Source organism: Coregonus clupeaformis, chromosome 5, assembly GCF_020615455.1.
Source record: "Coregonus clupeaformis isolate EN_2021a chromosome 5, ASM2061545v1, whole genome shotgun sequence".
NCBI lineage: Eukaryota > Metazoa > Chordata > Actinopteri > Salmoniformes > Salmonidae > Coregonus > Coregonus clupeaformis.
Window position 1 is genome coordinate 7,562,580 of NC_059196.1, and position 24,312 is coordinate 7,586,891.

The window sequence follows — 24,312 nt, forward strand, 5'->3', positions numbered from 1 at the left end:
ACAATGCATTATGAAAATGTGTCTAAGCATGTTATAAAACACTCCAAATCAACTCATATTACATCAGAATATCATTCTGGATAATGTATCTGCACACATTGTTGAATGTTCCACTGTCCCATAAATCCATATTTGCATATTTTTGTTGTAAATCACATCATTCAAACATGGATGTGTGGCACAGTGGGAAAATAAATAATTGAGTGCTGAGACATTATCCAGAATGAGATTTGGATGTAATATGAGTTGTTTTGGACTTCGCAAAATGAGACAACCAATTTTCTCTGTAAAAAAAAAAATATTATAAAAACTTTGGGGGTATCAACTACAAGCACAGAAAGAGGGAAAATAAGGCCACGTAAAAATGAGTGAACTTCCCTTTTAAGAAAGCTAAACTCGTGTTTTTTTGGTTGTTGAGTCAAAGAGACAATGGCCATTTCAATCTTATCTTTCTAAAAAAATGCTAAATTATTTCAGAATATTTTGGCAAGTTGGCTGGCAAACTCCTTGATGCTGCGTTATAGTATAACTCTCTGGGCAAGCTCCCTCGCTGATGATGAAGATGAAATCAAAGGGAAATAAGAAAACGGCGAAACATGGAACACACCATTATTTAACAATAGGGGTATTCATTTTTATCAAACTACTGTATAACATGTGTCTTGTCACTAGATATTTGACACATTTATTAAATACGAACATAGCTATGTTCAACACACATGTTTTGAAGGTTACTTGGTTTTAATTATTATGTGTAAGAAAATATAAAATTAACTCAAAAGTTGGTTCATCCCAGCAGTAGGTTAGAGTTCATAATTGCCGCAGTGTATGTGCGGCTGTGCGCTGATGTTACCGGGTTTTTAATTTGTTGAAAAGTGATTCATCGAAAAAATAATAATAATAAGAGAAGAGGAGAATGGCCTCTGGTAAGTTTAGTGTGAACTAAATGTATGCGATTTGTTTAATATTAATTTAATGTGTCAAATTTGTTATAAAATGTTAAATGATAATGCTGAGACTGATGGTCTCAGTTAGCGAGCTAGTGCGCTAACTAGCTACAGTAGCGTTAGTTTAGCAAGCTTTCAGGCGCGACCATCAGAGAATAAATACTACCCATAGTTTGTTGGCGAATTTATGACAATTTCTTTTGAAAATAACGTCTGCCGCTTTCTGTAAAATCACACTTAGTTATTTTGAATCGCTCAACCATCTTTCTTATTGTTTGGTTTCTCTTTCTAGACGAGAATTGACCGCCATTTTTGTCGCGCAGCGTGGTCCTGTTAGCACCGCGCTAACTAGCAAGCTAACGTTAGCTAGCTACTCAACGAGTAACATGCATATAATTAGCTACGGTAGTTAGCTAGCTAGGTAACATTAGCTATGTAACGGTAGCTAGCTATCCAAGGCCTGCTATTTCCACCGGGTAGTTATATGCATTTCGTATTGACTTGCATTGCATTATCTTTATGATAAATTAATGTTGTTCCCATCTAATGTTAAGTCACAGCTTACCAAACTAGCTAACTAAGTTTACTTGATATCAAAATAAGCTAAAGTCAGCTAGCAAGATAAGTTAGCTACAGGTTTACGTCCGATTGGTACGAACATCTTTGGTAACGTTCATATAAGGAGACATGTTCAATGGTTAGCTAACAGTTAGATGGCTCATTGGCTAACCACCTAGCGAACGTTAGTTGGAGCAATTTTGCCACCCAATCACTCATACCCTTCTCGTTCACAGATTCGGGCTACGGTCAGCCTGGCGCTCCAAGGTAACGTGAAATCACAATGAATACATTAGCTACTACTCAATGTTGCCATGTAACTTAGCTATCTATTTAGTTACCACTTAAGCACGTTTCTTTGTAAACTATCCAATTAGCCACACAATGCTTGATTATTTGAAATGTCTAATTTATTGTGATGGATATGGTTTTGACGGGGAAACTAATTGATATTAGGCACATCCCCAGTTATGGTAGCTTTGGGGCACAACATAGGGAGTCTGCATTGGTTGGACTCCCTGAATTGTATTGGTGGGTGGCGACGGAAAATAACACTACCAAAATATAGCTGGCTACACCACGTTAGTGCGCGGAAAAATTCCTGTCAACAAAGGCAATGTATAATCTCTAGGAACTCTACTTACCAGATGTAAAGTGAAATATGACCCTCGCTATCAAATAAAGGTCTGAATACAACTTTTGTCCAAACCACACCATATTCCTGCTGTGTATACAGTGGTAGGAAGTCTAGTGTGAAGTGCGAGGGACATGGTTCACTTTACATCTGGTAAATAGAGTTCCTAGAGATTATACATATGCCTTTGTTGACAGGAGATGTTTTGCGCACTGACGTGGTACGCAATTTTCGGGCACCACTTTTGGCTCATGAGTGCTACTTTAAGAACTACAGGCCTCTGTAGCTCAGCTGGTAGAGCACGGCGCTTGTAACGCCAAGGTAGTGGGTTCGATCCCCGGGACCACCCATAAACAAAAATGTATGCACGCATGACTGTAAGTCGCTTTGGATAAAAGCGTCTGCTAAATGGCATATTATTTATTATTTAAAATGTATACAGAAGTTCAGGAGAATCTCTAAGATATCAAACTTTACCTCCCTCCCACAGCTATGGAGCTTATCCTCCTGCTCAGCAGGGTGGGCAGGTATGTGTGGCCCCTCAATTTCTCACTTTTTTGAAACCATTTTATTTTGTTCATATAATGACAATTCAATGCGTATTGCAGGGCTATGGTCAAGGAAATGGAAGTGGCTCATATGGTGGACAGAGTTATGCTGGTTATGGACAGTCTGGTATGTTCAACTTATGGGAGAGTCTTTAAGTTATTTGAGGTCTAGAAGTTGCTGTTTTTAATACATAACATTTCCCTTTTTGTTTCTCCAGCAGAGGGTTATGGCCAAACAACACAGGCGGCAAGCTATGGCCAGCCGGCCTATGATGGCTATGGGCAACAAGGCTCGGATTCCGCTGCTGGGTAAGGTCAAAGGCACTACATAAACCTAGTATTGCTTGCAGTTACGTACTTTGCCTTCCCACTGGTCTAATCTCATTGCAAATGTTACCTTTCAGTAATCTGTTTTGTTCATTATTAAACTCTTTGTTGGTGTCTCAAGAATAATTGTTGTGAAAACTTCTCAAGGTATGGTGGCGCTGACAAGTCGTCATACAGTCAGCCGAGTTCCTATGGCGGCGCCGCCGATGGCGGCTCTTATGGACAATCTCAAGGAGGCTACAGAGGTCGAAGTGAAGGTTAGTTATTGTATCCATTTACGGTGCATTCGGAAAGTATTCAGACATCTTCCCTTTTTCCACATTTTGATACGTTACGCCTTATTCTAAAATTGATTAAATTCATTTTTCCCCTCATCGGTCTACACACAATAACTCATAATGACAAAGCGAAAACAGGTCTTTAAACATTTTTGCAAATTTATTTTTAAAAAACTACCTGAAATACCCTATTTACATAAGTATTCAGACCCTTTGCGATGACTCGAAATTGAGCTCAGGTGCATCCTGTTTCCATTGATCATCCTTGAGATGTTTCTACAACTTGATTGGAGTCCACCTGTGGTAAATTCAATTGATTGTACATGATTTGGAAAGGCACACCTGTCTATATAAGGTCCCACAGTTGACAGTGCATGTCAGAGCAAAAACCAAGCCATGACGTCGAAGGAATTGTCCGTAGAGCTCCAAGACAGGATTGTGTCGGGGCACAGATCTGGGGAAGGGTACAAAAAATGTCTGTAGCATTGAAGGTCCCCAAGAAAACAGTGGCCTCCATCACTCTTAAATGGAAGAATTTGGAACCACCAAGACTCTTCCTAGAGCTGGCCGCCCGGCCAAACTGAGCAATCTGGGGAGAAGGGCCTTGGTCAGGGAGGTGACTAAGATCCTGATGGTCACTATGACAGAGTTCCTCTCTGGAGATGGGAGAACCTTACAGAAGGACAACCATCTCTGCAGCACTCCACCAATCAGGCCTTTATGGTATAGTGGCCAGACGGAAGCCACTCCCCAGTAAAAGGCACATGACAGCCCGCTTGGAGTTTGCCAAAAGGCACCTAAAGGACTGAGACCATGAGAAACAAGATTCTCTGGTCTGATGAAACCAAGATTGAACTATTTGGCCTGAATGCCAAGCGTCACGTCTGGAGGAAACCTGGCACCATCCCTACGGTGAAGAACGGTGGTGGCAGCATCATGCTGTGGGGATGTTTTTCAGCTGCAGCGACTGGGAGACTAGTCTGGATCGAGGGAAAGATGAACGGAACAAAGTACAGTGAGATCCTTGATGAAAACCTGCTTCCGACTGGGGAAAAGGTTCACCTTCCAACAGGATAACGACCCTAAGCACACAGCCAAGACAACGCAGGAGTGGCTTCGGGACAAGTCTGAATGTCCTTGAGTGGCCCGGACTTGAACCCGATCGAACATCTCTGGAGAGACCTGAAAATAGCTGTGTAGTGACGCTCCCCATCCAACCTGACAGTGCTTGAGAGGATCTGCAGAGATAAATGGGAGAAACTCCCCAAATACAGGTGTTCCAAGCTTGTAGCATCATACCCAAGAAGACTCGAGGCTGTAATCTCTGCCAAAGGTGCTTCAACAAAGTACTGAGTAAAGGGTCTGAATACCTACGTAAATGTGATTATTAATGTTTTTAAATACATTTGCAAAGGTGTCTAAACCTGTTTTTGCTTTGTCATTATGTGGTATTGTTTGTAGATTGGGGGGGGGGGGGGACAATTTAATCAATTTTAGAGTAAGGCTGTAAAGTAACAAAATGTAGAAAAAGTCAATGGGTCTGAATACTTTCTGAATGCTCTGTATATATTACATGGCAATGGTTTTTATTGATCAGATGGCCTGCAAAGGTCTGCATACTTTTTTTTCAGTCTGTTTATTTGACTTGGAGGATCAGCAATTTATAGCCATCTTTGGCCAAGGCTGATCGGCCAAACTCTGGACTGTTTAAGTATGGCTGAATGCCTCTAATAATAAAATCACTTTTCATTGCAGAAGAATCTCGTACATATAAAACAAAGTGCCATACATATAAAACAGGAAATAGAAAGACAACACCACATAACTCAAAGGGCTTGTGTGCCTGTGTTTTGCCCCAGGTGAAGGCGGGCAGGGCAGGAGGTATGGTGGAGATGATGGGGGCTCAGACAGGGGCTCTTCTGACGGGTATAGAGGCCGAGGGCGTGGTGGGTACGAGCGCGGGGGATACGACAGGGGTGGAAGAGGCGGCCCTCCATCCGGTATGGGGTAAGTTCCAGAGCGTGACCGCCCGCAAGGTACTTCTGCAACACCCATGCCAGGTAGATGTTCCTTCCAACACAATGCATGATATAACCCATTCTGATCCATCACCCCACACCTCATTCACATGGACTAATACCTCCTCACTCCCCACCCTGCTATAGACCCCCCCACACCAATTTTCACCTGGGATGTGTTTAGGGCTGGGCGATATGGCCTAAAAATCATAGTTAGATTTTTTTCAAACTAATGGGCGATTCACGATACCTCGTTTTTTGAAAAGCTTTCTCTAAGCATTGTTGCACAATTTAAAGGTCAATACACAGCATTTCAAACGGTCAGGAATAATCTAATTCAGGGCTTGTAAAATTATACCTAGGCTAAATATAAGGCTTCCACAACCATAAGACCCACTAATAATTTAATTATTTTTATCAAAATAGTTTTACCTGCTTTTTTTGCAATAAACACTGATCTCTGGCTTTCAAGTCTGTCTATAAAAATGCATTTTTTTGTTACAAATTTAACCATGCACATCCACTAATAACGAACAACTTGTAGCAGGCATTATAGAAAATTAACACAGGGCTCAAATCGCACAAGCCCACCTGCTACTTGGATCTATTTGCTTGCTATCAAGGTAGAACAGTTGAACTGTTATGAATAGACCCGCTTGTCCATCTCCAGCTCTTTGCCTGCCTGTTCAGGTTGTTTAAATTTTGAAATCAAGTGGCCTACCTGGATATATTGCTTATTTCTCAGAATGAGAACAAGTTGCCAATTCCTTTATATAAATGCGTCATGTTATGCTCATTGAACATTTATGAAACAGACCAGACAGCTAGCACATACAGTAAGTCTGTGGCTAAAATTATGCTAGCAGTACTTGGTGCCGCACGCGACAAACTGAGCATTCATTTTACACAACATGTTCGTTGATACTCTCATTTTAGTAGGGTCTGCTTTGTTCTACATTTTGGGAGTTGAGACATAAGGGTATCGTTAGAAAGGTTAAGTTCTCGTCTATTACAGTAAAATAATATAAGCGTTTCTGTCCATATGAACGATTCTGTTAGACCAAATGCAAATAGTTTAAACTGCTTCTCAGAGAAAGAAGTTGCACTACATGACCAAAAGTATGTGGACACCTGCTCGTCGAACATCTCATTCCAATATCATGGGCATTAATATGGAGTTGGTCCCCTCTACTGCTATAACAGCCTTCTCTCTTCTGGGAAGGCTTTCCACTAGATGTTGGAACATTGCTTTGGGGACTTTCTTCCATTCAGCCACGAGCGCATAAGTGAGGTCTGGCACTGATGTTGGGTGATTAGGCCTTGCTTGTAGTCGGCGTTCCAATTAATCCCAAAGGTGTTCGATGGGGTTGAGGTCAGGGCTCTGTGCAGACCAGTCAAGTTCTTGCACACCGATCTCGACAAACCATTTCTGTATGGACCTCGCTTTGTGCACGGGGCATTGTCATGCTGAAACAGGAAAGGGCCTTCCCCAAACTGTTGCCACAAAGTTGGAAGCACAGACTCGGCTAGAATGTCATTGTATGCTGTAGCGTTAAGATTTTCCTTCACTGGAACTAAAGGGCCTAGCCCAAACCATGAAAACCAGCCCCGACCCTTATTCCTCCTCCACCAAGCTTTACAGTTGCCACGATGTATTGGGGCACGTAGCGTTCTCCTGGCATCCGCCAAACCCAGATTCGTCCTTTGGACTGCGCAAGATGGTGAAGCGTGATTCATCACTCCAGAGAACGCGTTTCCACTGCTCCAGAGTCCAGTGGCCGCGAGCTTTACACCACTCCAGCCGACACTTGGCGTTGCACATGGTGATCTTAGGCTTGTGTGTGGCTGTTTGGCCATGGAAACCCATTTCATGAAGCTCCCGACGAACAGTTCTTGTGCTGACTTTGCTTCCAGGGGCAGTTTGGAACTCGGTAGTAAGTGTTGCAACCGAAGACGGACTATTTTTACGCACTTCAGCACTCAGTGGTCCCGTTCTGTGAGCTTGTGTGGTCTACCACTTCGCTGCTGAGCCGTTGTTGATCCTAGACACTTCCACTTCACAGTAACAGCACTTACAGTTGACCTGGGCAGCTCTAGCAGGGCAGACATTTTACGAACTGACTTGTTGGAAAGGTGGCATCCTATGACGGTGCCATGTTTGAAGTCACTGAGCTCTTCAGTAAGGCCATTCTACTGCCAATGTTTGTCTATGGAAATTGCATGGCTGTGTGCTCGATTTTATACACCTGTCAGCAATGGGTGTGGCTGAAATGGCCGAATCCACTCATTTGAAGGGGTGTCCACATACTTTTGTATATACAGTGCATTGATGGGGGGGGGGGATAATTTAATTCATTTTAGAATAAGGCTGTAACGTAATAAAATGTGGGGAAGGGGTCTGAATACTTTCTGAATGCACGGTGTAGTATCTCTAGTCTTTGTTGTGAGTGGCAGGGGGAGGGGCTTTGTGTCTGTGAATGGGAAGCACAGAAGGAGGGAAGGAGACAAGACCAAAAATAAAATCCTTGAATCTTGTGATATAGGCATTTGGAACATCGCGCTAAAACATTAATTCGATATCGCCCAGCCCTAGATGTGCTATATGTTTCACCTTGAAGCTTCACTCATAGAATTAGAATTGTGTTTATGTGGTTTAAATGACTTGTGAGGATATAACCTGTGTTCCATCTCAATCATAAATATGCATGCAATATTCTAGCTGATTATGGCCTTGCTTGCAAATGGAAATAAATGTGAAGCTCAAATGGCTTGTGGGACAGATGACATGGTGGGGTGTCTGCTATTGACACCTGTGGTGCAAGGAGTTAAGTGGACACTTCACCTGACCCCTTTATGAATTACATAGGGTGTTGAGGATTAAGTCACTTCACCAGCCAAGGATCCTGTAGACCCCAGCTTTTGTACATCTTCATTAACAAGGCTGTTGAATATAATAGTCAGGACATTCTGTCGCTTGCCAGTGATCGGTTCACATTGCAATCTATCTACAAGGGCAGTTCTGGAAACTTTTTTGTATATGACAAGCAATTATAGATCTTGGCCAAGTAGCTTTCAGTGTAGAAGACTTGTAGCCTAAACCATTATTTTTAGCAAGATTACTTATCTTATCCTAGGCTATCATTTTGAAATTGAGACATTATTTGTAACGGGAAACTTTTAACAACCACTTTGGTAATGGCATTGAATAACGAGTACAGTAGTTCTGCCGCAGTGCTGTCACATTCTCAAAATTGCTGACAATCTAGATTTCATTTGACATGGTTCCTGAGAAGTAATAGACATCAGAGGCGAGTTGGAATGCTTCAGCACATGTTTATCAAAGATCTGCTAGGAATCCTGCTGGCTGTTATGGGTGCTTTTGGCTAATAAACTATTCAGTGGCTCTCTGTGCAAAGTTAAGACCATTCTAGCTGGAGTGAAGATTATTTTTGCGCCCCCCCCCCCGTTGCTTTGAGAACCGCCTCATGAACGGCTTAAACAATAACCCAGAATGATCTGTTCTTGAAGTGACCTGATTTTCACAAGTTAAACCCAAGGAACATTGTAAGCTGCTGTACATCAACAGGTTTCATTCAAGTGTTGTATATTTGACATGGAGACATTTGTATTGTGTTAACTTTGGATCTACATTTTATACTACAGGTTTCAGTGAATGAAATAAAACTTGGACCTCAGCTAATGGAGCTCATATAAGCACTCAATGGAAGAACACTCGACTTGTCGAGTGCCACAACTATTCAAACCATTTCGACCTATCAGTACCTTTTTATCCAAAAACGTTATCCAATTGAATACTCTAAGCTAATCTGGTCTTGTAGCAATCTAAATTTACACATTAGCCATCAGAGCCTCTTCACTCATCAGAACCTACCTGTATATAGTAGGAGTTCTGCCTAATTTTGTCCATTGATCTTAAAACGTCCAAGACTAACACTTTCCCATGTGAGTGGGAAGACATTTCCACGATAGTCGCACACCATGGCAGGAGTGCATACTGATGGGGATGTAGGGGAGCTTTGAGCTCTGTTGGGACAAAGGAAACCCATCATATCTACAATTTTTCCTCTGCAGAGGTGGTGACCGTGGTGGCTACAAAAATTACGGTGGTAAGTGACGAGCATCAGAACTGTCTCGGTTGGGGAGGAAAAAGGTTGATTAGCAAAAGAGAAAGGGAGTGAGAATGAAAGCAAAACAAACTGAATGCCACCATTTTCTTGTCCAAACCTCGAAGGCCTCCACCTATTGTTCTTAGGGAGGGGGTGTTCTCATAAATGCTCTTTAGATCTTTTAGCACATGAAGCCTGAAGTTTATACATAATGGTATTGTTGCATGAGGACAAGGTTGAATGTAAATGACAGAGGATGAGAAGTGCTGTGGCGAAGAAGGAAACTGGAGAGATTTGGTGTCTTTATTTCTAAACGCAAACATGTCTGCCCATGTTGCAAGGTGTTGAGATATATATGAATGATGCAACTGTCTCAACACTGCAGCAGAAAGCTGTAAACTGCTTTATTCTAAATGTTTTAACGTAGCCTCATGCGGACACTGTATTGGTAGTGAGTTGATGAATTCTTGTTTGTATGGATGTTCAATGAAGTTGTGTAGTGTACAAAGTGCAGGTTCTCATGGCTTTCCCCACCTTTCCTGTTTGTTGTGTTTCAGGTCCTCGAGACTACGGCTCAAGGGATGAACCAAGTGAGTTGCACATGCTTGTTTGCTTCTTGTTGCCCTGAAATTCAATCTAGGGTTTCATTATTCCTGCAATCATGCCAGACTAACACTGACCTCTAGTCTCTCACAAGCGAATGCCACAGAATAACAGGCTGGTTCAAGTGAAGCAGCCGCTGAGTAGTATCTCGATGTTTGTCCCCAGCTGGAGGTAGCGGCGGTAGCCAAGGTAGCGGCAGCGGCGGGGAGCAGGACAACTCTGACAACAACACCATCTTTGTCCAGGGACTGGGAGAAGATGTCACAAGTGATGAAGTGGGCAACTACTTCAAACAGATTGGGATCATTAAGGTATGGATTGGCAACCCCATAGCCCCTACCCCATAGGGCCTAGATACTTCATGTAAGTGGCTAGGATGGAAGGGTTGTTTCTGGTCAGGGACTGCTTCTCCCTGTACACTTGCATGGCTACTAGTGATTGGTGGGGTCGATTTTAGTTAAATATCGCAATATTATTTGGGAAAATATCAGACCTGCCAACCTGGTACAAATAACTACCCTAAAATAGGCTTCTGTTGTTGCATTGTGGTTTTTGACTCGACCGTCTGAAGTTGGAGCTGAGCCAATCGGAAGACTTGGGCGAGGAGAAAAAAATGCTATCTCGCCACTCCGGCTCGTTGTCGTACTAGCATGCTATTTTCCTCCCACGAGCTGGATGGCAGCTCTCCACATTGTTGATAACGCTAATGTGTGAGGAAAAATGTTTACAAATACGTTTTCCAAAATGGTGTTTTAGTCAAGCACGTAACCACTATTTTGTAGTTGGCTCCTTAATTAAGGTGGCATTACGACAGAGGTTGTTACCTACAGCGTTTAGTCAACTGAGCTAAAACAGTTTCTTGCCCGCACATGCTTTGATCTCTGCAAGGGTAGTAGGAGTGAGCGCATTGACGAGGAAGGAGGCGTGCGGTAGTTCAGTGCGCGTCGCTGCATGGCTGGAAACCGACATGGCAGAGAGCTGTTCGGCTAATACCATCCTTCACAGAAAGTTGTTAGACTGTAGATTAGTTGGCCTATGTTAATTAATCAGTTAGTAATTTGTCCTCTTGATATAGCTGTGTGTCAACAGTAGGCTGCTAATGATGTGGTAATAGTCAGTTTACCAATGACGAGGCATGTTGAATGAATGGTAGCCTAGTAGTCAGACCTAACTTGATGGATTAGGTCAGGGATCTGAAACAAGCTCAGGCCTAGTTCAGTTTCATATTCCAAATAACCTACAGTAAGCTAGACTACATTTACATTGCATCAGAATAATTCAATTACTGGAATTGTCTCCCAAACAAAATTAAGAATCCAGTTTACATTTTTACTACTATCCACATAAAGACACCTATTAATTAGAATAATCATTACCCCTACATTTAACCTAGAAAAATGTGTCATTGAGAACACCTCAATTTCATTTAGGGTCAAACGCACAACTCCAGTGTTGGCTACATTGTTTGTTATAATTTAAGACTAGGTTTCAGCAAATGGCAGTTATAGGTTTTACAAAAATGCAAAATGCTCCAACTTCCTGAGGGGGAAGTATTTCTAGTGACCTACTGAATAGCAGCCAATTACAAAGTACCCATAAGGCTATAGCTTACCATTCCTGCTGAGGCAGTCTAATGCCAACATAATTATTAAGCTTCTTTCTTTTTTTTTGTGGTGCTTTTGCCTATGATTTGAGCAGTGTGGGTGTTGTACGCACGCCGCATCAATGTGGTATTCATAAAAATTAAAGGTTGGCAGGTCTGCAATGTTATATCAATATTTTGACTCAACAAACTTTTGGTGTATGTTGTTGCTAGGTAGCATTAGCTAGCGCTAGTCTGCTGTACCTGTGCCAAATCAAAAATGTTCTCCATCTTATTAGTGAGCCAACATGTTTTCAGCACTTATTTTCATGACTCATCAAAATAAATGTTCTCATGTTCGGTCTCTGCAGCAGACATATAGTGAGCAATATGTTTGGAACATGAAATCGCAATAAAATTGCAGTATCAAATCGCAATACATAATGTATTGGAGCCTAAGTATCGTGATAACTTATCATGAGGTCCCTGGCAATTCTCAGTCCTAATGGCAACCCAGATGTATGTGTCCAAGTGTTAATCTTTGTGTCCTGTCTTGATAGTTGAACAAGAAGACTGGCCTGCCCATGATCAACCTGTACTCTGACAAGGCTACTGGAAGACTGAAGGGAGAGGCCACGGTCTCATTTGATGATCCACCTTCTGCCAAAGCAGCCATTGAGTGGTTTGATGGTAAGGGTGTACTCTGTATTCCCATGCATGTATGCTGTGTACAGTTCTTCTGTTCCATTCTCATCTCTCATTTTCTTCTAGGCAAAGAATTCCAAGGGAAACCCCTCAAAGTGTCTTTTGCCACCCGAAGAGCTGAGTTCACGCAGAGGGGTGGTGGTGTAGGAGGGGGAGGAGGAGGAGGAAGAGGAGGAGGAGGTACGTTTCATTCACTTTTTGATGACGAATCATTCAAATGTTACTGCAACTGCCTGCGGTTGAGTTTTCCAAAAACACAAGATTATCTTTCAGCTAAAGATGAGCTTTAAACCCATTGGTAGGCAATAGGGGTATAATGATTCAAGATACGAATCGTAATCTGGTTAAAATAGTTAAGATATGAGTGCATCAGTCCTTGAGACCCCAAATGTAGCATGCAGTAAAACTTCGCACAGCGTGCTGACCAGATTTTGCACATCTGCGCAGCATCTTCAGCATTTTAAATGCTTGTAGAAATGGATTGCGCAATATTAGGCTTTATCAGTTGCGTGACAACCAGGGCCGTGCTCAGACCTTTTCAGGGGGCATGTGCTCAAACAACAAAGGGCACCCCCACAAAAAGGACCAACAATTCCAGTCAAAATAGATTGTAAGAAATAATGTAGCCTACAATTACTATATCCAACCCAACTCCATTTGTTGCCACGATCATATATCCTAGTGGTTAGCAAACATTTTGACCCGCGCACCCTAAAAGGGAGTGGTGCAAAACTTGTGACCACCCCTCGCGCACGTCATGCACAATCGCTGCACAAATGTAGCCTGTTACAGCCATAAAAGGTGATAGGCTACAGAAATAAAATGTGTTTTACACTTGCTTTAGGAGCGGAAAGTCATTAGTTAGCTGCCAGTATCGACCAGGGCTATATCATGTCACTTCTCTGGAGTCCAGAGCAAGCATAAAAGCATATGGCCTACTTTAGCAGAGGTTGCAGGATCGGGTGGAAAGCATGTTCTGTCTGCACTGCGCCATCACTTTGGAGGGCAGCCTGCCTGCAGAGTGCTAATTGCCTGCCGGGTAACCCTGTTCTTCCTCACAATTATCGTAATACATTTGACAATGTTTTATCTTCATCCCATAATATTGAAGGCAATGCGATGTTACAGCTGCTTGTCTTTAGACATTTAGACAGTATGGCCCAAACTTATCTGAAATATGAAAATGATCAATCAAATTGCCAGGTAGCCTATTGTTCTGGCAAAGATGAGTCCGTAGTAGATTAAAGTAAACTGTGTTTTAGATGGATCATAAACGTAGGCCTACTCTGAAATGAAACAAGTTATTTTTGGTCACAAATCTGGATATGCGTGACCGCCAATGATGATTACTGATCATTGATCAACAATCAAGATGCACAATGTTTTGGTTCTGAAGCTTAGATGAGAACTTAACGACTTGCTCAGAACAATGGGGGAGGGGATTATACTACCACCGAAAAGTAAGGCTGAACGATTTTGGAAAATAATCTAATTGCGATTTTTTGCCCCCAATATTGCGATTGCGATTTAATATGCGATTTAATTTATTTATCCTTTTTCCCCTACAAAACATAATGAATGATTTAAATATGACCAACACAATAGTATATACATTTAGTGTGAAATGTTCTTTCCCATAGGCTGGGTCTATTTGTTAGAATTAAATTCAAACATGTATGACTTGAAATAAATGACATTTTTATTGAACTGCTCATTACAGAAACATCTGTGGCTTTGCCACTGTGCATTTAAATAATTTAAACAAAGGCATGAACTTTGTAAACACTGTGTGCAAAAGGTACAGTCTTAAGAAAAAAATAATTTTAAATTGTATGTATCTTACTGCTCCCAAGTCAGTAACATTTCACACAACTGAAACAAGGAATTTGCTTTGAAAATATTTTGTAAAATCAAAGTAAATAAAGTTATAAATAAAAAATGAGAAATGCACTTTTAATTTAGACAAACTATTTTTATAAACGATTTGAATATTATAATATAAAATAGATGAGCCTCACTTATCTCAAGTACACAACAATAACACACCACACAGACTAAAGTTCACTACGAGTATGGCACTGCCAGCCATACTTATCCAACAGTTCTGTTCTCAGTGGCTCACAGGTTTTTTGCTAAGAAAACCAGAATATTGACTTTTTCTGGCTTCAAGGATGAGCGAGTGCAAGTCACAATATTCCCTCCTGTGCTAAAAAAGACGCTCTGAGGGAGCGCTTGTAGCAGGTACACAAAGATACTTGCGTGCCATGGTGCACAACTGTGGGTAGCTGATCTTGTGCACCCTCCACCAAGCCAATGGATCATCTTCTCCATCAATGGTAGGAGTCATCAGGTAATTGTTTATCTCTGCCTCTGCGACATCTTCAAGATTTACAGGCAAAGAAGGAGAGGCTGAACTGGTCTTGAAAAAACTGCCAAGAGACCTCTTCGTCTTTTCCCCCAAGGACTGTGCACTTTGAGGCATCTGAACAGTTTCAGTACGAGACCTCTTCTCCTATTAGATGAAAACAACAGCCATTAGTTTTCCAGTTAGATTTTACAGAAAATTTTTGTTTTTGTGAAATACATAATTATTTACCCAATGATATGTACGTTGTGCCAAGTCTACTATCTCTGTCTTCAGACGAGTCTTGATAGCAGGGATGTTGTCTGTACTGATGTACTGTATTTTGAACCTAGGGTCCAGGAAACAGGCAACATCCAAAAGCTCCTGGATGTTTGGGTCTCCATATTTGTTATTGAGGTATGCTAGGACTTTGGTTTTTATTGATTTAGTCAGGTCAGTGTCCTCAGCATCTTCAGCCAGGACTGATGTGGCAAAAAGGTGGAGAACTGGCTTGAGGTAGGAGATGCTTACATACTCCTCTCCAGAAAGAGCATCAGTAAACTCCAGTAGAGGATGCAGTGCCTTGTGAATCGACTCCAACACGTCAATATCCTGCCAGGTTGGGATAAGGGAGCGTGCATATCGATCTCCAGACAATACCTGAGAAATGGCTTTGGCCTGTTCAAGCACTCTGGCAATCATCATTTCTTTAGAACCCCATCTTGTTGGGCACTCCGTTATGAGGTTGTGCTCAGGGAGTTTGAGCTCTCTCTGTGCCTCCGTCAGGGCTGCTTTCTTCTTCCAACTGTGGGAAAAGTGCCCCACCAGCTTCCTGCACAGTGCTGTTGCCCTTGACACTCTGTCATCTTTGAGTGCATTTTCTAAAAGAAATAAAAAGTAGTGTATTACACACAATTTGAGTTTTGATACAAGGCTCTCACTATTACACACTCAAATTAGCTGTAATTCTGAAATACACACATCCACAACACATCCTCTCTCTCTCTCTCAATTCAAAGGGTCTTTATTTGCATGTCAATTCTCTCTCTCTTTCTCTCTCTCTCTCTCTCATAAACACTAAAAAAACATGTAAAAAACAAAAACAAGAAAAGAAAAAAATGCAGGTGGGCATTCCACCACAGACAGACATATGATATAAGCAAGTAAAATGAATTTACATATTAGAAAAGGAGTGGAAGTATGAATTTATTTAATCCCATCCGATTTATATAATATCATTTATATATATTTGTATATTCAGCTTTACTAATCGACGCATCTCTCTCTCTCGCACTCGCGCACACACACACACACACACACACACACACACACACACACACACACACACACACACACACACACACACACGATAACTTACCAATGGCAAGATGTAATCTGTGGCCAAAACATTGGAGCCTCGTCCATTCATTAAGCCGCGCAGCAAGCACCATATTCGACGCGTTGTCCGTCGTGATGCAGACGTGATTCTCCTCGTGGAGATCCCAGCTGACAAGCCCTTCTCTCAGGCCGGCTGCAATATTTTCCCCTGTGTGATCGTCTGGGAAGTAGGTAGTTTGTAGGCAGCGAGCTCGGAGGTTGAAATCTTCATCAATAAAATGGACTGTAAGACTCTGGTACGGCTCAGCTGTGCGGCTTGACCACATATCAGTAGTGCTAGCAAAAAACTCCACCGTTTTAAGTTCCGCGGCGACTTTCTCTTTGCACTTTTTGTACAGCTCCGGTATGGCAGTCTGACTGAAGTATGTGCGGGAGGGTATACTGTAACGTTTATCAAGCGTATGTATTAATGCCATGAACCCAGGCTTGGTCACCGTGCTGAGAGGCATCATATCTTTGGCTATGAACTCGGTTATTGTCCGAGTGATTTCTCCGTGCCGTTTTGAATTACGTTCATACGGAGTGACACTTTCGAACATTTCTGTCAGTGATCCCTGTCTTGAGGTATTTGGCTTGTCTCGCGCACTGATGCTCGGCATTTTGGTCATACAACTGTCATGCATTGATTTGTGGTATTTTTTTAAGTGCTGAAACAGGTTTGTAGTGTTACCCCGTGAAGTAGCAATCGGAGCACGGCATGCTCTGCACAACACCTGATGCTGCTCAGCATCTTCTTTTTAAAACCAAAATAGTTCCACACCACCGACGTGCTGTTCCTCTTCGATATTAAAGTATCAGCTGTGTCAGTTTCTGACTGTTCCGTCGAGCAAGAGGCCATTGCGCTGGACAGCATGAAAAGTCGCGTCACGTGACCACCTCAAATCGCGCACGTTGCGATTAGAAAATCGCGTTCAGTCAAATCGCGATATTATCGCGAATGCAATTAATCGTTCAGCCCTACCGAAAGGCCACTTTGAAGACTGGAAGGGCAAAGGGGCATGTGCTCTGCACAGGTAGAGAGCCCCATCTGTGCAGATGCTTGGTGACAACCAATGTCATTCGCCTGGTAATTAATAATATGCCATTTAGCAGACGCTTTTATCCAAAGCGACTTACAGTCATGCGTGCATACGTTTTTTGTGTATGGGTGGTCCCGGGGATCGAACCCACTACCATGGCATTACAAGCGCCGTGCTCTACCAGCTGAGCTACAGTGGACCATAATTGTCCTCAAATGCGCTGTTGAAAATGCTATTTTACCGGAATAAAAGTGCTACCGGAGACAACTCATTACCTGCTGATCTGGGCTTCCATCATTTAGATTTTATTTTGATTCTTCAGGTTTACCATCAGCAATAGTTTTGGTAGTTTTGCTTTAAACAATCAGTGTATTTAGTAATTTTTAGATATAAAAATATACAGGGTAAAGTTGATAATTTCATAACAAGGACAGCAATCACTTTTGAGCTGCACTACATGGTCGATGCGGCCGGGAGAAGAGAACCTCACTCTGAAAAAAGCTCATTTTTAAATATAAAATGGATACATAACTAGCTCAAACTCTTATCTGCAAAAATGACAAGATCATTAGTGGGTGACGGTGAGTTCAGATCAAAAGTGGGGGGACAAAATGCATACATTGAGACATGGCTTGTGTGTGTGTGTGCCGTTCAGAGGGTGAATGGGCAAGACAAAAGATTTTAGTGCTTTTGAACAGGGTATGGCAGTAGTAAGTGCCAGGTGCACCGGTTTGTACTCAACAGTTTCCCATGTGTATCAAGAATGGTCCACCACCCAAAGGACATCCAGCCAACTTGACGCAACTGTGTAAAGCATTGGAGTCAAGATGGGCCACCATCCTTGTGGAACGCTTTTGACACCTTGTAGAATCCATGCCCCGACGGGTAGGGGTGCGTGAAAGTCAATATTAGGAGGGTGTTCCTAATGTTTGGTATACTCGGTGTGTGTACAGTACCAGTCAAAAGTTTGCTATTAAATAACACATATGGGATCATGTAGTAACCAAAAAAGTGTTAAACAAATCAAAATATATTTGAGATTCTTCAAAGTAGCCACCCTTTGCCTTGATGACAGCTTTGCACACTCTTGGCATTCTCTTAACCAGCTTCATGAGGTAGTCACCTAGAATGCATTTCAATTAACAGGTGTGCCTTCTAAAAGTTAATTTGTGGAATTTCTTTCCTTAATGTGTTTGAGCCAATCAGTTGTTGTGACAAGGTAGGGGGGTATACAGAAGATAGCCCTATTTGGTAAAAGACCAAGTCCATATTATGGCAAGAACAGCTCAAATAAGCAAAGAGAAATGACTATTTACGTGAAGACATGAAGGTCAGTCAATCCGGAAAATTTCAAGAACTTTGAACGTTTCTTCAAGTTCAGTCGCAAAACCCATCAAGCACTATGATGAAACTGGTTCTCATGAGGACCGCCACAGGAATGGAAGACCCAGAGTTACCTCTGCGGCAGAGGATAAGTTCATTAGTGTTACCAGCCTCAGAAATTGCAGCCCAAATAAATGCTTCACAGAATTCAAGTAACAGACACATCTCAACATCAACTGTTCAGAGGAGACTGTGAATCAAGCCTTCATGGTCGAATTGCTGCAAAGAAACCACTACTAAAGGACACCAATAAGAAGAAGAGACCTGCTTGGGCTAGGGAACACGAGGAATGGATATTAGACCGGTGGGAATTTGTCCTTTGGTCTGGAGTCGAAATTGGAGATTTTTAGTTCCAACCGCCGTGTCTTTGTGAGACGCGGTGTGGGTGAACGGATGATCTCCACGTGTTTCCCACCGTAAAGCATGGAGGAGGTGGTGTTATGGTGTGGAGGTGCTTTGCTGGTGACACAGTCTGTGATTTTATTTAGAATTCAAGGCACACTTAACCAGCATGGCTACCACAGCATTCTGCAGCGATACGCCATCCCATCTGGTTTGGGCTTAGTCCCACTATCATTTGTTTTTCAACAGGGCAATGATCCAACACCTCCAGGCTGTGTAAGGGCTATTTTACCACAATCCCCCAACCTCAACCCAATTGCGACGGTTTGGGATGAGTCGGACCGCAGAGTGAAGGAAAAGCAGCCAACAAGTGCTCAGCATATGTGGGAACTCCAAGACTGTTGGAAAAGCATTCCAGGTGAAGCTGGTTGAGAGAATGGCAAGAATGCGCAAAGCTGTCAAGGCAAAGGGTGGCTATTTGAAGAATCTCCAATAAAATATTTTGATTTGTTTAACACTTTTTGTTTACTACATGATTCCATATGTGTTCTTTCATAGTTTTGATGTTTTCACTATTATTCTACAATGTAAAAAATAAAGAAGAACCCTTGAATGAGGTGTGTCTAAACTTTTGACTGGTAGTGTACATGAGCTCAAAGTATTGAATATTACATTTATTTTGGGAAATGACTACAGTGCAGACTGATCTTTTAATTTTTATTTTTTTATTTTTTTTATCCATATCAGGTGAACAGTTTAGAAATTACAGCACTTTTCGTACATAGTCCTCCTGTTTTTTCGGGACCAAAAGTATTGGGACAAATTTCGCTTCTGTATTAATAACCCCTTAGAGTTGATGTCGGTGCCCTCGCGGAAATGTAATTGGCGTGTGCCGTGTTGATTTTGTCTATCCCTTCCAGACATGTTCAATACCAAAACTGTGAACAAACTATATTAATTTGGGGACTGGTCGAAATATTCATGGTTATTTAGGTAGCTTGCTGTTGCTAGCTAGTTTGTCCTGGAAAATAAACATTGGGTTGTTATTTTACCTGAGATGCATATATATATTTTTTGGGGCACTTTAGTAGAATTTTGACCCATGTTGAGTCATACAACATTGTGTGTTCTCTACTGTAACAATTAACCCACAGATTAAAAAGGGGAAACTAAGTTTGTTTTTCTCCTTGTTAATGCTTTTAATGTGGATTTTATATGGCAGTTGGCAACCAACTTTGATGTGCGTTACCACCACCAAATGGACTGGAGTGTGACCCTGATTCATCTCTCAATCACCCACGTGGGTATATGCTCCTAAAAAAACAATGACTTGCCCTGAGTCAAGCATCTAAAATAGTACAAAGTCCTATTTTTAGCGCCTGGCTACGCAGACGCTCGTTGACTCATGCGAGCAGTTTGGATGAAATGATTGAAGAACATGTATGTGTACGTTTATTTTGCAACGCTCGTGCACGCAACGCTGGCGGTGTGGTCAGCATGTAAGCCAATGGCAGCCTTCTGCATCTGTGGTGGAAGGTGGCCGAGCCACAGCCGGGTTTGTCAGACCATGAGACAATCCGAAAATCTGCCTTTTCACGAAAACGTGACACGCACATGTCCGTTGTTTTGCTCTACTCCTCTGAAGGTAGCCCGGTACCAGTTTAAAAAAAATAATGCAAGTACAGTGCTATCAGAAAGTATTCACACCCTTTGACTTTTTCCACATTTTGTTGTTACAGCCTAAATTTAAAATGGATTACATTAACCAATTTTTTTGTCACTTGCAAACGCACAATACCCCATAATGTCAGTGGATTATTTGTTTGATAAAAAATGAAAAGCTGAAATGTCTTGCGTCAAGTATTCAACCCCTTTATTATTATTATTATTATTATTATTATAATAATAATAATATGCCATTTAGCAGACACTTTTATCCAAAGCGACTTAGTCATGTGTGCATACATTTTTACGTATGGGTTGTCCCGGGGATCGAACCCACTACCCTGGCGTTACAAGCGCCATGCTCTACCAATTGAGCTACAGAGGACCACAACCCAAAATAATTATGGCAACCCTAAATAAATTCAGGAGTACAAATGTGCTTAACAAGTCAAATAATATGTTGCATGAACTCACTGTGTGCAATGTGTTTTTAACATGATTTTTGAATGACTACCTCATCTCTGTACCCCACACATACAAATATTTGTAAGGTCAAGCAGTGAATTTCAAACACATTCAACCAGAAAGACCAGGGAGGCTGGCGTGTTGGACGTACTGCCAAATTCTCTTAGACGACGGCGGAGGCGGCTTATGGTAGAGAAATGAACATTCAATTGTCTGGCAACAGCTCTGGTGGACATTCCTGCAGCCAGCATGCCAATTGCACGCTCCGTCAAAACTTGACATCTGTGGCGGTGTGTGATAAAACTGCACATTTTAGTGGCCTTTTATGGTCCCCAGCGCAAGGTGCACCTGTGAAATGATCATGCTGTTTAATCAGCTTCTTGATATGCCACGCCTGTCAGATGGATGTATTATCTTGGCCAAGGAGAAGTGCTCACTAACAGGGATATAAACAAATGTGTGAACAATCAGACACTTTTTGTGCATATGGAACATTTCTGTGATCTTTTATTTCAGCTCATGAAACATTGGACCAACACTTTACATGTTCCCTTTATATTTTTGTTCAGTATAGTTGTTTTCGTGCGTGATGGACAGACAAGTGTAGTCTAACGTATGGCGCATGATGCGACAAAGTTTGCGGGTGGGGAGAGTGCAAGAGTGTTGAGGAGGCTTTTTCTCACTGGGCATCTTGTTACAGTATGACATTATCTGAATTAGGTCCACGGAATTATACCTAGGAGCGGCTTCTATGTAGGAACTTTTGAATGTTCTTTGAGCCAGCTAGGTAACTAATAATCTTGAGTTAGCTAGCTAACAAGCTTGTGTGTGCACAGCGGCACCATAATTAAAAACACGTCTTACCTTTAAATCCAACGTGAAACGTGTGAAATAGGCCTATAGTATCCTTAACTAGCATTGAAAAGTTAATAAATTTTTCTGTAGCTAATAAAAAATCTCTTGCTCTATCTTCTGAATCAAGCTTGTAACGTCATTACAGTAGCCTATGCTTCGGTGGGGGGAGGGGCAGGTAGCCTGCACATGCTCTGGCAAAGATTTTCAGCTTGCAGGCAGACACAAATAAGTTTGAGTGACAGAGGGGGCTTTTCATAGGCGTTTTGTTGTGGGAATAGGAAAAAATGCCTGGAGCGTAAAATAACTTCTGTTCCGGAACAGTATGGATCACTTTCATTCCAGGTTCTGTTTATGTTCCTTACATTTTATTATTTTCCGGTGTTCTGTTCTGTTCCCTGAACCAGTTCCAACCCCTGTTTTTATTATACATAATAAAGATCTTGGTCTATAGATACTGTACACCAAGTTTTGGAGAACTCTGTTTAGTGGTGTGAGTTCTCCCGAGTGGCGCAGTGGTCTAAGGCACTGCATCGCAGTGCTAGCTGTGCCACTAGAGATCCTGGTTCGAATCCAGGCTCTGTCGTAGCCGGCCGCGGCGCACAATTGGCCCAGCGTCGTCCAGGGTAGGGGAGGGAATGGCCGGCAGGGATGTAGCTCGGTTGGTAGAGCATGGCGTCAGATTCCCACGGGGGGGCCAGTATGAAAAAATAATGTATGCATTCACTAACTGTAAGTCGCTCTGGATAAGAGCGTCTGCTAAATGACTAAAATGTAAATGTGTGAAAATATGTTAATGTACACCAATTTCAAAAACATGAATGGAAAAACATGAATGGAATGTTGGAAGTCCTGTCACAATGGGACCTTTTTAGAATGCTGAAGAAAGTGAATGAAGATGGACAAAGTTGAATAGTTTAAAGTATAGAAGATATCAGTTATATACAAGCAAGTCAATCCACACCGGTCTACACGTTTTAAAGTTTCAACTGCGTTTTTAGCTTAAACGGTGTAAGAGGAGTAGCGTGCTAAATAATAACTATAATAAGAAATGTTAAATATTTTAAAGTGGGGACTCTTGCTTCGCAAGCCCAACTAATAACTAGAAGTCAGAAATAAGTGGTACAATATTTAAAGTGTGGCTGCTTTTGCACGCCACATTTAATTATTTGTTTCTGGGCAATAACTCCTAAAGAGTAAACTGAGCTTTTTCCCTTGCACTTAGATAAGTGGTGTTTGATGTCGCTCTTTAGGTTTTGGGGGCCGTGGTCGTGGACGTGGGTTTGGAGGTGGAGGAGGAGGAGGAGGTGGTGGTGGTGGTGGTGGACCCAACTTTGACATCAAGGGAGGGGACTGGCCATGTCCTAACAGGTATTTATTGCAATATTTTATTTGAAGAGTGACAGATACAATTTCATGAGTCATCCATTGTATGTGCCACTAAATTCTGTTCTCATATGGAGTGGCTACATCTTTGAATGTGATTGACAATTGTTCCCCTCTCCTTTTCAGTTCTTGTGGCAACATGAACTTTGCGCGACGATACGAATGCAACAAGTGTGGCACTCCAAAACCAGGGGACGGTGGAGGAGGTATGTAAAGAACTGGGTGTCAGGTAGACTATAGGGGGAAGTTGAGGCATTTAACCACTAATACTAAACTACTACTGCTCTGTAGGAGAACTTGCTCTAACAGCTGGTTTATGTTTGCAGATCGTGGTGGTGGTGGTGGCGGCAGAGGAGGGTATGGTGGTGACAGGGGTGGCGGCTACAGAGGCCGTGGGGGATTCCGTGGAGGTGACCGCGGTGGATATGGTGGTGGGGGATACAAGATGGGAGGAAGGTAAATCGTTTACTGCTTAATTTCCCTCCCATGCAGTTAGATGTTTGACCAGAAGAGGGCATACCTGAGATGTGAAAGTGAACTGTAGAATATTGAATTAGGTAAACTTTTTTTTGTCAGATTGTCTGTAATATTAATGAGTCTAATTTTTTTTATATTAAGCTAGCTGAACGCCAATGCCTTCATGGTACAGCATAATTTACTATGGGTCTATTTTCCCCCTTCTTCCCTCAGAGGTGACCATAGAGAAGACAGAAGAGACCGGCCATACTAAGGATTCACATGGACACCATTCCAGCCCAGGGGTAGTGGATAGGTTAAGGGGGTGGGTGTGGGAGGGGGGGGATTGATATACACTTTGATTTGCATACCTTTCATTACCAATGCATCACATGTACTGCTTCTGATCTGTCTTGTCGGGAGGTCAGGAAAGATGTGCAACTACTGTGAAAGGACTTTTGGGCTGATAAGCAGGGTTGTTGGTGTAGAAGTGGGCAGGGTCAAATGTCATGTTTTTTTGTTTATTTTCATTTCCCCGATTCTACTTGGTCCAGGCATCGTGAGGTAGACTTATCTAAGACTTCGTATCATTGTTTTGTAAAATTGAAATGAACTGTTTTACTTGGGTTTCTCTTTTTTCCAAATGATATTAAACTGTTCCGATCTTAGTGTCTT

The 24,312-nt window shown here is 42.0% G+C and overlaps 2 protein-coding genes across 3 annotated transcripts; one reads left to right on the forward strand and one right to left on the reverse strand.

Annotated features, from left to right (window-relative positions):
• Positions 1–808: 808 nt before the first annotated feature.
• Positions 809–24,305, forward strand: taf15 (TAF15 RNA polymerase II, TATA box binding protein (TBP)-associated factor). Of its 2 annotated transcripts, XM_041873912.1 has the most exons (16): positions 809–926; positions 1,742–1,772; positions 2,630–2,666; positions 2,748–2,814; positions 2,906–2,996; positions 3,162–3,271; positions 5,152–5,299; positions 9,403–9,437; positions 9,995–10,027; positions 10,206–10,351; positions 12,183–12,312; positions 12,394–12,507; positions 23,049–23,166; positions 23,308–23,387; positions 23,508–23,637; positions 23,872–24,305. In XM_041873912.1, the coding sequence occupies exons 1-16, from the start codon at positions 917–919 to the stop codon at positions 23,909–23,911; spliced, it is 1,320 nt and encodes a 439-aa protein (XP_041729846.1). In that variant the 5' UTR covers positions 809–916; the 3' UTR covers positions 23,912–24,305. The 2 variants fall into 2 exon arrangements, with proteins under 2 accessions (XP_041729846.1, XP_041729851.1); XM_041873917.1 differs by lacking the exons at positions 5,152–5,299; positions 9,403–9,437.
• On the reverse strand, positions 14,309–16,377 carry LOC121561305 (E3 SUMO-protein ligase ZBED1-like). The gene is made up of 3 exons (XM_041873900.2): positions 16,050–16,377; positions 14,924–15,552; positions 14,309–14,839 (listed from the first exon to the last, which is right to left on the reverse strand). Exons 1-3 carry the CDS (start codon positions 16,333–16,335, stop codon positions 14,534–14,536), a joined length of 1,221 nt encoding a protein of 406 aa, XP_041729834.2. The 5' UTR covers positions 16,336–16,377; the 3' UTR covers positions 14,309–14,533.
• Positions 24,306–24,312: the final 7 nt, after the last annotated feature.

Bases quoted from the DNA above. Each gene is read 5' to 3' on its own strand.
- taf15 (XM_041873912.1), top strand. The intron at 5,300-9,402 runs GTAAGTTCCAGA...TTTCCTCTGCAG, and splicing joins GGCCCTCCATCCGGTATGGG to AGGTGGTGACCGTGGTGGCT. The intron at 10,028-10,205 runs GTGAGTTGCACA...GTTTGTCCCCAG, and splicing joins CGGCTCAAGGGATGAACCAA to CTGGAGGTAGCGGCGGTAGC.
- LOC121561305 (XM_041873900.2), bottom strand. From the start codon at position 16,335: ATGTGGTCAAGCCGCACAGCTGAGCCGTACCAGAGTCTTACAGTCCAT. The intron at 15,553-16,049 runs GTAAGTTATCGT...TATTTCTTTTAG, and splicing joins CAGATTACATCTTGCCATTG to AAAATGCACTCAAAGATGAC. The intron at 14,840-14,923 runs GTAAATAATTAT...TTCATCTAATAG, and splicing joins CACAACGTACATATCATTGG to GAGAAGAGGTCTCGTACTGA.